This window comes from Fusarium vanettenii (assembly GCF_000151355.1).
Source record: "Fusarium vanettenii 77-13-4 chromosome 10 genomic scaffold NECHAsca_14_chr10_3_0, whole genome shotgun sequence".
In the NCBI taxonomy this organism is placed as follows: domain Eukaryota; kingdom Fungi; phylum Ascomycota; class Sordariomycetes; order Hypocreales; family Nectriaceae; genus Fusarium; species Fusarium vanettenii.
In genome coordinates this window covers 169,669-184,541 of record NW_003315871.1, presented here as the reverse complement: position 1 = coordinate 184,541, position 14,873 = coordinate 169,669, and the positions used below count along the sequence as shown (strand labels likewise).

The 14,873-nt window shown below is 53.6% G+C and overlaps 4 protein-coding genes across 4 annotated transcripts; 1 reads left to right on the top strand and 3 right to left on the bottom strand.

Annotated features, from left to right (window-relative positions):
- Positions 1 to 543: 543 nt before the first annotated feature.
- On the bottom strand, positions 544 to 2,922 carry NECHADRAFT_50799 (uncharacterized protein; the record flags this gene model as incomplete). Its single annotated transcript, XM_003047521.1, has 2 exons — positions 544 to 2,553; positions 2,626 to 2,922. The coding sequence occupies 2 exons, from the start codon at positions 2,920 to 2,922 to the stop codon at positions 544 to 546; spliced, it is 2,307 nt and encodes a 768-aa protein (XP_003047567.1).
- An 897-nt stretch (positions 2,923 to 3,819) lies between these two features.
- NECHADRAFT_101889 (uncharacterized protein) lies at positions 3,820 to 5,763 on the top strand. The gene is made up of 3 exons (XM_003047692.1): positions 3,820 to 4,374; positions 4,438 to 4,569; positions 4,622 to 5,763. The coding sequence occupies exons 1-3, from the start codon at positions 3,962 to 3,964 to the stop codon at positions 5,691 to 5,693; spliced, it is 1,617 nt and encodes a 538-aa protein (XP_003047738.1). The 5' UTR covers positions 3,820 to 3,961; the 3' UTR covers positions 5,694 to 5,763.
- A 186-nt stretch (positions 5,764 to 5,949) lies between these two features.
- Positions 5,950 to 6,896, bottom strand: NECHADRAFT_64155 (uncharacterized protein). Its single transcript, XM_003047520.1, has one exon. The coding sequence runs from the start codon at positions 6,700 to 6,702 to the stop codon at positions 6,085 to 6,087; it is 618 nt and encodes a 205-aa protein (XP_003047566.1). The 5' UTR covers positions 6,703 to 6,896; the 3' UTR covers positions 5,950 to 6,084.
- A 1,240-nt stretch (positions 6,897 to 8,136) lies between these two features.
- On the bottom strand, positions 8,137 to 10,712 carry NECHADRAFT_64151 (uncharacterized protein). The gene has a single exon (XM_003047519.1). The coding sequence runs from the start codon at positions 10,406 to 10,408 to the stop codon at positions 8,561 to 8,563; it is 1,848 nt and encodes a 615-aa protein (XP_003047565.1). The 5' UTR covers positions 10,409 to 10,712; the 3' UTR covers positions 8,137 to 8,560.
- Positions 10,713 to 14,873: the final 4,161 nt, after the last annotated feature.

Sequence of the window (14,873 nt, the reverse complement as noted above, 5' to 3'; positions counted from 1 at the left end):
ACTTTGTCTACTGATAAGATAAGCCGCCCCTCGAGGCAGCAGCAATAGCTACGACGACGACAGCTCTTAACAAGGAACAGGGGTTGACATGACAGTGACCATAAAATGCCATGTATTCCATCTTGAACAAAGAGTCGAGTGTACCGCTGGTAACTGTCTAATACGTAAAAAGTCAACTCAGCTCAGCTCAGCTCAACCATCAACCCAAACAATACCAAAGCAAAGCTCGCATCTGACTGCGTCGCTTCTGGCTAATCAATACAAGGGCCTGCGCCCAGCTTCCTTCTGAGGAAAGCGTCTTGCAAATGAAGAAGAATAAAAATGATACCCCTTGAAGAATATTACCCCAAGATGAGAAACACAACACCCCCAACTCCCTGACCCTTCCATCCTTGAGACGCTTGCCGTGGCAAAGCTGCCCATGCTAAACTTTTCCGCTCATACCAACATCATCTCGCTTGAATCCATCCATCGCATTCATCCGTATTCGTTCCCCTTTTACCATACCCTCCTCTCAAAACCAAAGCGGAACACGCCCGGTGCCTAGACCGCGACAAGCTGTTCAACCACTGGTTCATTCGCCTCATTATTTTCCGGAACTCCTCGTTCTTCACGTATTTCATCACCTCCCTGCCCCTCTGCCTGTTCACCACCTTGTCCCGTTCCCGTATCAGCATTTTCTCCTTGAGCTGATGTCGCCTCCTGGTTTTCGTTGTTTTCGTTCTCCTGTGCTGCTGCTGCTTCCGCTGCTGCTGCCGCCGCCGCCGCTTCGGCCTCTCTACGTTCTCTCTCAGCTCGCGCTGCCGCCTCTAGGTTGGCAATGTGTCTCTCTGCAACACCCGGGGCGATACTGGCAAGAAACAAGAGACCGGCTCGCTCCAGCCGTCTCACTTGCGAGATAATCCAGCTCTCCGGACCCTGATGCTGTGCCACTAGTCTTCTAGCCATGTCCTCTGGGTTTGGCTCTTGTCGAGCCTGGCCATTCTGGTCACCGCCTCTCTGTGGAGCTCCTTGCGGGCCTGCGTGTGGGCGCCTTGGTTGCTCCATGGGAATCAGATTCTCCAGATGCCGTCCCAGAGGTCGCCAAATATGATCTGGAACACCATTCAAAACACCTGTGCTAATAACAAAGATGAGCACTGCAATAGTAATGATGGTGAACCATCTCGACCAGCTTGCAGTGGGAGAAGTGAAGAACCAGACAAATAGGGTGAGCCGGAACAGAAGCCACATCTGCGGCCAAAGCTGCATTAGCAGAGGTGGAAGTGCTGCTGCAGGAGGGTTGCCACGATGCATCAAGGGGGCCACAGCTGCCATTTGGTCCTGTTGAACTTGTGCCTGGTTTTGACCTTGGTCCTGACGTGCTTGGTCCTGCTGAGGGGGCGCATATTGCTGTTGCTGCTGTTGTTGAACCTGCAGCTGGGGTTGAGGCGGTACTTGAGGCTGAATTTGGGACAGCGGCTGTGGTACCGTCTGAGGACGCAGATGATGGTGATGATGGTGGTGATGGTGCCTAGCCCGCATCTGATTGTGAAGATCGTTAATCGAGGTGCCAAGAGTAGGAGTGGTTCGAAGTTGCGGGAAACTTGCTTGGCCTCGAAGTCGCGGCGTATAGTAAGTTTCAGCCCCCGTGTTGTTAAAGAGCAATGCTCGTGGTCCTTCAGGCGATGACAGGATGTATACTTCAGAACCTGGTCTTGACTGGGAGCTTCCAGGAGCCCCAGCGGTGGTGAGTCGAGCAGCCGAGTGGTCCGGAGTTCCTCTTCCGCTGCCAGCCATTGAGCTGGGGGTAGGGTAGGCTGGCGTGGTCACACCAGGTTGTGCCAGAGAACGGTTGTAAAGAGAAGTGCTTGAAGCGCTGCGCTGCATCGCGCTCGTCATTGCCAGTGTTGCTTGATTGACATCGGCAGTCCGAATGATATTCTGAACATCTGCCGGAGACATAGCTCCACTTGCATTGCCTTGCCCCGGGGTGCGAACGACAGTCTCAACTTGGTAAGTGTGTCCGTTGGGTCCTACATGTTCGCGGTAAATGGTGTGACCTGGAGCAGGGCTTGCTCGACCGCTATTGTCGCCTGCAGGAGCATTCCCAGCCGCGGTGTCCCCAACGCCGCGCATGCCCATCTGAGCTCTAGTCCGCTGATTCTGATTCAATGCCCTCGCCATAGCCTCTCGCTGAATATTGTTCAACCACTGAGTCATGTTCTGGTGATGATGTTGAAAGGCGGCGGCTTGCTCGGGCGTATGGGACGGTGACGGTGACGGCATGCGCGGCTGAGGAAACGGGTTGGAGGTTGGAGGCATCGAATGTCTCCAAGTGAAACCTGGCGCAGTCTGGTATCCAAAGGCATGGCCGTGGGCATGTTGAACATGCTGGCGGGGGACGTTTGTTGGGGGAGCGGAAGCAGTTGGGCTGGGGCCGCGAGCTGGAGCTGGAGCTGGAGCGGGAGCGGAAGCGGGAGCGGTGACGGGAGGCACTGTCGGAGTAGATGATTGACTATCTCGGGTATCCCTAATGACAAGATGAATGGTCTGTTGTTCGGGGGTACGGAGCTGTAAAGGCGAGGTGCCAGTTAGTAAAAGTGTAGATGGGGGCAATTGAAGTCCGGTATCGAAGCAACTTACCGCATCGGCACCGAAGATGTCCAACAAGGTATCTGACTCGCGAACAATAGCACGTCCACGATGAATGAGTCGCTGATGTTCGTCCGAAGGTCGCAAAGGGAGAGTCTGGCGAATCCTTTCCTTGAGTTGCTTAACGGTCGTGTTGGCAGCGATACCGGGGAACAGCAAAGGTCGATTCACGCCGACCGAAGGCGAGACGACCTGCAGGTTGACGGTCTGGTCGTCTACTGAGGAGCCCGAGGAGGCATCATCCGGTCCCTCGTCGTTGGGACGAGCAGTGGGGGGCTTGGAAGCCATGATGGGCAAGCTGCGAGCATGCCACACCAGGCTATAGCTTCGGGGTTGGTAAGCACGGGGAGGAAGAGCTCGGGGGCGAAGAGTTGAAGGATCAGGGATGATGGAGATGAAGCAAGGAGATGGATAATTCGGTTATCGAGAGTTGGGTGCTTGCAGTCCCCGCCCTTGCAGTGGCTGCGGCAGCGGATACGGCTACGTATGAAGGTGTTCGCGTCAAGCTTGGTTGAGAAAAAGCACCGACTTGTTGACTGACGTCGGGTCGCAGAGGTATCGTCTTACTAACACGGGTCGGGTCGCATGTCCAACAATCTGGAGACGGATACAAAAGCAATGGGGTATATTGGATAAGGGCGCGAAAAAGGAGTGAGGCGAAGCTGAAGCAAGTGCCAGAGAATCGATATATGCCCCTAGAGAGGCGATAAAATCGATGAAAGAAGAAAAGAGAGGTGAAAGATGTGATACTCCCCCCGTTCATCAACATGGACGGACGTCGGTGGTCAGGGTAGGTGGCCTTTTGGGGCCTTGTAATGGATCCAACCTGCGACAGGCACTCAACCTAGGCCACAAACTGCCCGTTGCGGTGTCGGTACGTACCTTTTTTTTTTAGGTGTTCTTTCTGTCCTTCTGTGCAGTCGCTTCTGAGCTCTGGCCACCTTCATGTTGATAGGGCGGGCATATGATTGGTCCGGTCTTGGATCGGCCCCTGCGGTCCTGCCCGTTTGTGCTCGTCCCTTCCTTCCGTCTCCCGCTTTACCAAAGTCCAACGTTTGAGTGAGAGCTCAACTCCTCCCTCGGTATCGGCGCCTCTTGCATCCGACGCTGCAGCCCGCCCACCCACGAGACAAAGCTGAGGGTGCGGCTAACGGCTGAACAGGAACAGCCTCAACTCAGCGTCATCGTCATCGTCCTCTTGACGTCAATCCTGAGTCCATCTAGAAGAGGGCCTTTTGTTCCCCTTATCAACCCCCATCGCGCATTGCGCAGCGCAATCAAAGCGTGCAATTAAAGAACGGGATCCGTCCGTTCGCTCGCCGCCGCCATGGCACCAACCCTTGGGCCTGGCTCCTCCCAGGTCGGCAGTCACATGCTCCGCTGCTCGTTCTACGCGCGCTCTCGCTGCGCAAACTGCTTCTCACCGTCTGCCTCTCGACACATGTTTCTCAACTCGACGACAAGGTCGCGATGCCTGCCAAGGCCCTCACTATCCTCCTTCCGCACCTTTGCCTCCAATTCGGGCAAGAGACCGAGATTTTCACAACGCCTCGGCGAGGCCATGCGAAACACCAAAATCCAATGGTACCGGATCCCTGTCGGTCTGGGTATCGGATTTCTAGGCCTCGTCCAGTTCTATAAGGTTTCTTCCAGGGAGAAGGAGCGTCGAGAGATTGAAGATGGCCAGGAGAGTACCAAAGCCCCCAGGAGGCGGCCTAGGGTGCGTCCTGACGGTCCTTGGTACGCAATTCCCATCACCGCCCCTATCCCACCATGATGCCCTCAATGCTAATTCGACTCCAGGCAAGTCCAGGTCATGTCGACTCTGCCTCTCAAGGCCATCTCCAGGCTTTGGGGCAGGTTCAATGAATTGACCCTTCCTTACTATCTTCGAGTTCCCGGCTTCAAGCTTTATTCGCTCGTCTTTGGTGTAAAGTCGGTCTCCCAAATCGGCCCATATGCACAGAACTTATACTGACGTGTACAGCCTCGACGAAGTTGCCGAACCCGACCTCCACGTATATCCCAATCTCGCATCCTTCTTTTACCGTCGTCTCAAGCCCGGTGCTCGTCCTCTCGATCCTAACCCCCACACCCTGCTCTGCCCGTCCGACGGAAAGGTTCTTCAGTTTGGCCAAATCGAAGGCGGTGACATTGAGCAGGTCAAGGGTATGACGTATAGCATCGACGCTCTCCTCGGAAAGAACACACCTGCCCCCAGCATCTCGAGCCTGTCATCTTCAGACGACGAACGAACACTCACCGAAATTTCGGGCAGCGAAGAACTTGTGAAGCAGGATGAAGAGTTTGCCCAGGTCAATGGAATCGCGTACACACTGCCTGACCTTCTTTCTGGTGCTGGAAAGCAGGGTCCTTCAGACAAGGACCAGGCTATGCCCGCATCTCCTGGTGTAGAGTCCGAGGTTCGGGCTGAGCTTGCGCTAGGTGAGCGGCCCTGGTACGATATGCTCTCCCACGACAAGGCAACCTCTCTCTATTATGCAGTCATCTACTTGGCTCCTGGCGACTACCACCGATTTCACTCTCCCACCAACTGGGTTGTTGACCGACGCCGTCACTTTGCCGGAGAACTGTACAGCGTGTCCCCTTATCTTCAGCGAACCCTCCCTGGTCTCTTCACTCTCAACGAACGTGTGGTGCTTCTGGGTCGGTGGCGCTGGGGTTTCTTCAGCTACGTCCCAGTCGGTGCGACCAATGTGGGTTCCATTATCATCAACTTTGACAAGGAGCTACGGACAAACAGCCTGTTGACGGACACGGCTGCCGATCGGGCAGCTGAGGAGGCGGCCAAGCGTGGTGAGCCCTATCTGGGCTTTGCTGAGGCAACTTACGAGTCAGCCAGTCCCGTTCTCCGAGGCCACGCACTCCGACGTGGTGAGGAGATGGGTGGTTTCCAATTGGGGAGCACGGTTGTACTAGTATTTGAGGCGCCGGCAGAAAAGACGGATGAGAACAAGGAGCGAAGAGGCTGGGCATGGGCTGTAGAGAAGGGACAGACGGTCAAGATGGGCCAAGCATTAGGACGAGTGATTGAGTGAGACATTGTATAAACAAAAGTAAAAAGCGGCACATAATGTCAGCATTGGATATCTAGAAATGTATAATTGTATTACAATTTGGTGCCAAGCTAATTGTTTGTGAATAAGTGCTTATGGTCGACGGGAGTAATGAGAGCTAATTGGTAGCAATCTGGTAACAGCTAGTTGCAAGCTCAATAGTAAGACAGATAACTCCTAATGATTCGAGGATGAATTGAAGTTGTTGATTGATGGACATCACGTTCAAAACAGATATATAGTTCTTAATAGTTTATTCGTCAAGTCTAGACTATGCAATGCCGGCTCATTTCAAGCTTCTAGTAGTCTACCGCTAAATGCAATTCCAAAAACGCTTTCCCATGATTAATCATAGCTTCTGGCCCGGGCGTGTTCAGGCACCAAAGACCTTGACACGCTCCTCAACAGGAGCATACTCCTTCTCACCAGCCTCGCCGGCCTTGGCGCCGAAGACGAGCTGGGCGTTGAGCTGCCAGGTGGCGGGGAGCTTCCAGGTCTCGGCGACCTTCTCATCAATAAGAGGGTTGTAGTGCTGGAGGTTGGCGCCAAGACCCTCGGCCTCGAGAGCAGTCCAGAGGAGGTACTGCTGGATGGCGTTGGTCTGCTGGGCCCAAGGGGGGAAGCGGTCGGCGTAGATGGCAAACTTGGCCTGGAAGCTCTCCTGGACGGTGACGTCGGTGAAGAAGAGGACGGTTCCAGCAGCGCCCTTGAAGCCGGCGATGCGGGTGGCGGTGTTCTCCCAGGCCTCGGGGGGGACGATGGCCTTGAGGGAGTCGGAGGTGATGTCCCAGAGCTTATCGTGCTCGGCACCGAAGAGGACGACGAGACGGTTGGTCTGGGAGTTGAAGGCCGAGGGGGTCTGGAGGGTGGTCTCCTTGACAATCTCCTGGATGCGCTGGGCAGTCACGGGGAGGTCCTTGGAGAGGGCGTAGTAGGTGCGGCGGTTCTTGGCCAGCTGGAGGAGGAGGTCGGCGGAGAGCTTGGCAGCCATTGTGAAGGTTGTTTTGTGGTTGGAGTTGAAGGTGTAAGTAGAGAAGTTGGAGTTGGAAGCTGTATAGAAGCTGTAAAAGTTGAATGAGTCTGTCGGGAAGGAAAAAGAGAAGCAATTCAAGAGGAAAGCACGTCGAATATATACCAATCTCTCCACCGACTCGTTCACCAACAAACCCCTCCTCCTGCCCCGCCAAATGTCACAACACATCAAGACCCTGACGGAATGTCGCAAAGCAGAGACCCCACCGAGACATCTTTGCAAAGACCTGACTAATGCAGGTCTCGGGAGAATTGCGAGCGTCGCGCGCGGTTACTCGGCCCTTGGTTTGTCATGGCTAGCGCGGGTCCATTGCCCGGAGTGTAGACAGGCTCCGTTTTGCCTACCGCCCGCCGCCGTAAAATTCTGTATCGAACCGGCGATGGAGTGGGGCTCCCGGCCGCTTGTGTCAGGATTGATCAGCGAGAAATGCGGATGTATTGTTCCGAATCGGGTTAGAGTTCCGGTCGTTACCCTAGACATGAGAGTGAAATCTCGGAATTGCGGAAATAGATGGAAAGAGCTGTTGCCATTCGACGGGTTATCCGTCTCGGAGTGGTTGATCTGTGACAATTAATGTCTACGGCTTCAATAGTTGATACAGCGGTGTGTTGCTCTGTGGAATCTTGCTGTATCTTGCATTATGCCGCATCTCTGTAGTATCCCACCATATCCCATTCAAATGCCGACAGTACAAATCCAACCTCGCAACTCTTGACCCCAATGGCACGACCTATTCCATCTTTTGCCCCAACATAATACGATCCCATATGCACACTACCCTACAATTCCTTTCAAAGGCAACTCGGCTTCGCTACCAACAGGCGCGCACGTGCTCTGCGCGACAAGTGGTGCCATGTCGATTACATGCCGCTGATTCAGAGCGGGTCGGCCCCACGGAGAGATACGTACCTTATCCTCTACCCCTCCAGTTTCTGATTTATCGTGAAACCGCGCGCGGGAGCTCGCAATGATTGATAACAAGAAGACGCTGATTATGTATGTACCTCGCTCACGTAAATCAACGTTAGCTATTACAGGGCTGAACTAACACGTGAGAGCTAGACCCGGAAACGGATACGGCTTGTCTTGTTTCGTTTCAGCTCTCCTGCGCGTCATTGTCCCCCATCTGATGTGCCAAGTGTGATAATGCGGAGTGATTCCAAAGTGTCAGCGACGGAGTACGTACTTTGAAAGAGACGCAGAGGTGTGCTTCCAAAGTGATATTCCACATTAATGGATCTACAGCGTATTGCATGCTGTCAAAATATGCGATGCCAATCATGTACGAGGAAATAATAATATCGAGTTACTCGTACGGCTGAGTGAAATATCTACCATCACCAAACCCAACCAATCACATAATACGCCTCAACATCACACAAGAGCCAATATAGTGAACAGATATATATCATTCAACTCAACTTCCCAGCCTGGACAGAGCAAGTCCTTAATGGTCATGGTCCGTCTCAAATCGCCGCTGGGGTATTTTCCATACAAGAAACCCGTCCACTTGCGAGGTGCCCATGGGCTTCTTCCTTCGCTCAACAGACAATAACAACAAAAACCATATAAAATGCTTCAACCTCTCAACGCCTTGTTCCAATGTTCCCAATGCTCCTCTCATCTCAAAATGCAGAATGCTTATCCCTCTTGCTTGCGCCGCGGCCATCTAGAATGCGTCGGCTCATGTCCCTCCTCTCGTACAATGCTCATCCCCTCGCGTAGAAAACACAAGTTTTGTCCACCCGTCAATACAACCTTTCGAGTTTCTTTTGATCGTTTCGTCGTCGTCATTTCCACCTCAATAGGCACACATCTACCATGTCTCGGCAATGTATCTGCCTTCATCCTTCTTGAGTTGCCAGAACTTGTGAGCCTCCTCGCGCTCGAGGTTACCCTTCTCCATGGCGACGTCGCAGAGGGCCTCCTCAACACCCTCACCCATGCCCTTGCTGCTACCGCAAACAAAGATGCGGCCGTCGATGGAGTTGTTGATGATGTACCAGACGAGGTCGGCCTGGTTTCGCACCTCCTCCTGCACGTACTTGCCAGTACCGACTCGGCTCTGCACAACGCGCTTGACCTCCTCTTCGTGGACACCCCACTCGCCGTTGTAGATCTCGTCCACGAGTGAGTCACGAATGCCCTGGAGGACCCAGACCTTGTTGGCGCAGTTTGCCTGCTTCAGACGACGCTGGACAAAGCCTCGGAAGGGAGCAATGCCAACACCAGCACCGATCAGAAGCATGGGGCCGTCAGAGTTGAACTGCTTGGCCAGGGGGTTCGCCATCAAACCCTTGAACATGGGGATGAAGACCTGAGGAGCCTTCTCACCGGCAGCCTGGGCTCGCATAAACTTGTGAGCCTGACGCTCAAAGAAGCCGGAGCCGACACCAGCACGGCAACCACGTCGCCAGTCCATAGAGTCATGGACAGTGACGGCAATCTCAATCAGGCGGCGCTGAGAGTGATCACGAAGGGCGTACGACTCTGTGGGGTCATTGGATAGAGAGTAGAATCGGGGCATGAGCTGAGGCTGGATCGAGAGGAGTTCGTCCAGAGGAGGGTGAGAGCTGGGGAAAGCGTTGAGGATCTGGGAGAGGGTGACGTGGGGACCACCGCGGAAGTCAGAGAAGATGCTAGCTCCCTCGTTCGAGCAGAGGTACATGAGGATCTTCTTCTCATTGGCAGCCGAGGCGTGCTCAGCAATGATGCGGAGAAGCTCCTTGGTTGGGGCATATGACTGAATGTCGGTGGTCCAAGTGAGGAGCTCACGGCGGGTGGTGACGAGCTCACGAGCCTTCTCGTCACCCCAGACGGTAGGCCAGCGACCCTTGGTGGTCTTCATGAGAACGGGCTTGTCTCGCTGGAAGCGAGGAATCATGAGAGTGTCAAGGATCTCATCGACCGAGATCTCATCGTTAGGCGCCATGACACCAATGGCACCACCGACTCTGAAGTCGAAAACCTCTTCAGGAGGGTAGTCGGTGATGTCAAGGTCGAAGTGGTAGGTGCGCTTCTCAGCACCAGGTCCGGTCAACTCGCGAGTGTTGTGGATCTTGGCAGGGTAGACATGGTGAGGAGGATGAGGTTGAACGAATTGAGGAGGCTGAATTGTGGTATCGACGGCCTCATAGCCAGGTCCGGGGGTGAGGAACTTGGTGGTGGGGGAAGATGGCTCAGTGTCAGAGCCGAGGGAGATGGCCGAGTCGGTGGGAGAAGAGACTGGTCTGGGAATTGAGGTGAAAGAAACAGTCTTCTCAGGCATCTCAATGACACCAGTCAAATGAGCGGGAATGTTTCCAAGTCGAAGTCCAAGAGACTTGTAGGCATCGTTGTCAGGCAGGGGAACGTCCTCATACTCGACGTTGGCCCTGTCACCCATGCAGCAGGCGCCGCCACAGCAGCGTCCCACAAACTCGGCCCTCGACTCTCCAGTGATTCGCTGGATGTCACGGGCGTTCTGGGCAATCAGGCGTGTAGATGCGCGGCGGCGGCGCTCGAGGGGGATGACGGGCTCATCCTCTTGGTCATCGGATTCGTCCGAGTAGGTCAGGGAGGGGGCAATTGAGGGAGTGCCCTCGGTGATAGCCAGCTCGGCGGGGTTTGCGGCGGGGTTGACGATGCCGTCAATGCGGATGATGGGAGAGGCGGTGGCAATCATGATGGGCCAGAGATGTGTGTTGGTCGCCCGAAGAAGGTGATTGTTGAGCGAATTGAGGGTCGGGTGAAGGTATTGGTATGCCCGTCGAATTGGGAGAATCGTGGCGGCGGTTTTTCTTGGTAGAGGTGGGAATCGACGTCAGAAACTGATGGGCATATCGCAGGGGACCCAATTCAGCAAGGATGATGCTATGCCCTGGACAGGATGAAAAACGAGTCAATAGAGAAAAGGACAGGATATGCGATTGATAAGATCCTGTAGGCACGATAACAAGGTTTTGAAGGTTTGTGTGGGAAGGAGGAAGTGAAGGAAGGTTGGAGGGGGCAAAGACTCAAATAATACCTTAGCCCGGCCGATGGCGGGAGGTTATAAAAAATGGAAGGAACGCGCCCCGATGCAGGTTGGGGATATTCGGCGGGGCTTCCTGGAGGGAGTGGTGTGTGCGTCGGTCAAAGGGGGGGGGTGTGGGTCTATACGGGGCGAGGATTTGCTGGAAGGGAAGGGAAAAAACAAAGGTATCTTTGCGGTAGCACTCCTGTGCCAGGATTTTTTCCTTTTTCTCCGTGTATTCACTAATTATTGCTGGCATTAACACACGGGTAGGTGTGGAAAATATGGCAGACAAGGCCCAGGGTCGAATGCCTTGATTGTTTTTCCTGAACCTCGGCTGGCTGAACTCTGCAGTCGGAATCCCGAAGAAAGCCCACTGCCTGCTTTGTAGTTACGACTAAGCTGTGAATAAGAACTCAAACAGCACATGCAAGGATAGGGCTGTTGCTGTTGCTTCTTTTCAACCAGGGAGAAGAATGAGAAACCCGAATTCGAGGAGCAGACGACGACACCCCCTCCCCTTGTCGCCCGACTTCAACAACACGCATTCATGCGGAGTCATGTTCGCTCTGTTGCTTTTCCTTCCATGACTGACTGAGGAGCTCCTCCTCCATAACCTGGCCTGGCTCCGGGGAGAAGACCATTCGTCGCTCTTCTCCGCTCAGCTAAGCCGGGCCCCAGGTCCAGCCCCAAGCCCGCCTCGAAACATTGGACCGAAGGGAAGGTGGATGTGGACCCACGCACACACACGATTCGCGCAAATGCCCAACGGCTGGGATCGAGGATGGAAGCTGATGAGTGAAGGATGGGTAATTGATTGGGGATTGCTGCTGATGATGATTGAGAAAGGGGCGCACACGCGCGGTTGGGAATTTGACTCTCAGACACGCCTCCCTGGGGTCCGTGTCCGAGACAGGAGTCTTGTCGGCTTGTCATTATCGCAATCTCGTTATCAATCAATGACTTAATCAATCGAATCAAATCAATCGTGGCACTTAATCAATCTATGCACGTGGACAAGGGAAGCCGCCTCGGTTTCTCCTTCCATTCTCCGGATAACCTGCCCCCCTCTCACAAGCAAACATTGTTGCCTTAGAGTTGTGCGCCAATGTATTGCTTGCTATCTGCTTCCATATCGAGCAAATCTTCTCTTTTCCCCCTTCAATGACGGCGGATGATCTAATGATTTGCCGATCCAGTGACCGGACACTCTGCCACCGGGCATTGGACGGGCCCTGAGGTTCCCGTCATGTGATTGGCCACCCTGTTTATCAATCAACCACTCACCGACCGCCGCTTTTGCTGTGGTAGGACCAGTCAAGGCAGGACAAATCATGACCTGCTAAACTCTTCGGTCCATGCCCTCGGCAGTACCCACAAATCAGAGAGGCAGCACCAAAAATGGGGAAGAACGGGAAGTCCTCACGAGGAGGAGTTTTGCCAACACAGACAGACAGGAATTGCTCCTCCCATTCGGCTTCTCTTTCCTAGCTCTTCTCTTGTGCATCTGGTCAGCAGGACAACTCTGTTGTTTCCTCACAACGTGACCTACCACCGTCAGCAGAAGAAAGGGATATCCGCCGCCACTAACCGCCACAATCAATGTCCAAAATTTTACAGTACCAAGTAAACAGTTCTTTTTTTTCATCAGTAAAAAAAATGCGCAAATCGTACCTACCCGGTCCGCCCGAGTGTGATGAGCGATCCTACACTGCACCAGTCTTCATTCACGTGCTTTACCGTAACCGGGCTACCGGTATGGACGGTGCCCTCCACTGTCCTGGGGCTGTCTACACAGTAAGGCGCCCGGCTATCGGCCACGGTCTTTCAACCCAGCAGCCCGCCAGAGCTCAAGCATTTCGTGGTTGTCAGCACTGTAACACGATGCTAGATAGACGCACACCTCCCGCAGTATCAGCAACATTTTCCCTTTCATTGTGTAAAAGGCAACACGTGGGCCGCACAGGCTAATCGAGTCTCGTTCCGGTGCGCCCTCGGAGACCAATCCTTGCCGTCAATTAATCAATCAATTGGCAGGCGACGACTCCTTATTTCACGGGTTTCATCCTGTTCTGTTGGGCAGCGGTGAGTCGAGTCCTCTCTATGAGGCTCTGCCAGAAGAAAAAAGAAAAAAAAAAAAGGGACAGACACACCATGTCACCCATCACCATCATGGTCTCTCCAAGGGGAAAACCCGCAGGGGTTCGGTCGGGTCCATCAACCGACCACTAGCCGTGTCCGTTTCCGAGTCAAGGCGTGCTCAGGTCAGGCCACCTCGCGGCAGTCTCACGTCCCGGCTAGCCTCACGGTTTTCGAAGGCGCCGTCTATTCCCGCGATTGTGGCCTTTTCTTTGCTCCCAACAACCGGAAGCCCTTGATCCTTTTACCCCTGACGCTCACCGAGTCCCCAATGGCGAGGAAGGGAAAAGTCAAAGTCAGCTCACTGTCTCGTCACCGGCACGGGGATGTAATTCAACGGGTAGATTATCCATGTATGAATCCATGGGTGTAAAAGGCACAGCCGCGACCTACCTACAGGACAGGCAGGTCTCCATCCGGGGTCCAGGAAAAGAAAGAAAGGCCTTGGCCCGGATCAGCTCCGGTCCCCGAACCGAGCCTTTCCGCGGGCTCCCCGGGGAAAAGGGAATCCCAGCGGGTCTTCGATAACGGCGACATTCCGTATCGCGGGCTCTGCACCAGCATCTCCGGCTCTTGCTCTCGAATCCATCGAATCGAGCACTACTGTCCTTGCCGGCGCAAGTCCCCCACCTCCATCCATACCCATCCTCCCCGCATTCTCTATCTCCCACTCTCGGTTTCTGGCCCTGCGTCTGATCACCCTCCTTTCGCTTTCCGAACCCGAGCCGATGCTTCTTCATGTTGGTGTGGGATACTGGAACCTGTCACTTTTGCCGTATTGTTGCCCCAAAGCCGCAGTTCTCTCCTCCTTACCCCATCTTTGACGTGCTGGGCATCTACAAGCACTCTGAGCATGACAGATGCGGGCATCGCTTCCGACCACACGTCAGCATCTGATGCATTCATGCTCCTGTGTAAAGCCGCCAGGGCTTCCCTGAATGTACCTCGTCGTTGGGACAGTAAATTAGTAAAATGTTGCAAGGGGAGACGTCAGGTCATTAGACAGACAATAATATCGCTCATACCACGCAAGAGATGGCCAGCTTGACCTTGGAGTCTATTGAAGGGTTTCAATGCTGGGGTTTCTTAGGTGCTAAGCTGGGACTCTCGTCCGTGTTGTCGATTCGGCCCACTCCTAACCTGGTTGAGGGAGGGCCTTGAGGACTTCCAGTAAACCGGCCAGTGCTGTAACTTCCCCAAGTCCATGCATGCCTTAGGGTGAATAGAACTGGTGCGACACCATTAAAGAATTTGGACAGTCTCGACGGGGTTTGAAGCAGACCAAGATGGGTATGTTACCAGTGGCCTAGAGATGTGGTATAGGTTATCTCCAGACCAATGGACAGGTGCGGATATGCCTACTTTGCAAGACACTCTTGCAGTAATGATGTTAGTCTTATGAATGTATCCCAGGCCATTGAATTTCATGCTTGATTTGACATATTAGAGTCTTGAATGTAGTAGGAGTTGAATCCTAAGATCACGGCCTGCACTATCAAGTCCAGGATCATCCAGGCCTAGCGGTTGGGGAAACAACCCTGTGATCGACACCTGCACCACATCAATTTGCCAAAAGGAAAAGAGAAATGCAGGCAAATTTAACGAGCCAATGGGTGCCATGTATAATACCCAAATAATTAACTTGCAGCAGAGCAACACCCGTTTCAAGCCAATGGGCTCGCATCCGCGACCATGTTACAAGAACTTGGCTAAAGCTCACAAGCCGAGGTAGACAATATCAAGTACTAGAATTCTTCTAACATGCATGCACTTAGTCCACATGCAAAGAAAATGTGTATCTATTCAAGACAAAAAAGAAGAATATTACTTTAAGCGCCCAGACGACACAGACCGAAGCCTCTGCCACGGTAAACTTGCTGGACAGCCACGGAAGATGATTGTGGATTTGACACCCATTCATTTCAATCATTTCAAGTTGGGATCTGGCAAGGAAACGAAATACGCCAAACCTTACTGCTCCCGGCTACACGGATGA

Bases quoted from the DNA above. Each gene is read 5' to 3' on its own strand.
- NECHADRAFT_64155 (XM_003047520.1), bottom strand. From the start codon at position 6,702: ATGGCTGCCAAGCTCTCCGCCGACCTCCTCCTCCAGCTGGCCAAGAAC.
- NECHADRAFT_64151 (XM_003047519.1), bottom strand. From the start codon at position 10,408: ATGATTGCCACCGCCTCTCCCATCATCCGCATTGACGGCATCGTCAAC.
- NECHADRAFT_101889 (XM_003047692.1), top strand. From the start codon at position 3,962: ATGGCACCAACCCTTGGGCCTGGCTCCTCCCAGGTCGGCAGTCACATG. The intron at 4,375-4,437 runs GTACGCAATTCC...ATTCGACTCCAG, and splicing joins GTGCGTCCTGACGGTCCTTG to GCAAGTCCAGGTCATGTCGA. The intron at 4,570-4,621 runs GTCGGTCTCCCA...TGACGTGTACAG, and splicing joins TCGCTCGTCTTTGGTGTAAA to CCTCGACGAAGTTGCCGAAC.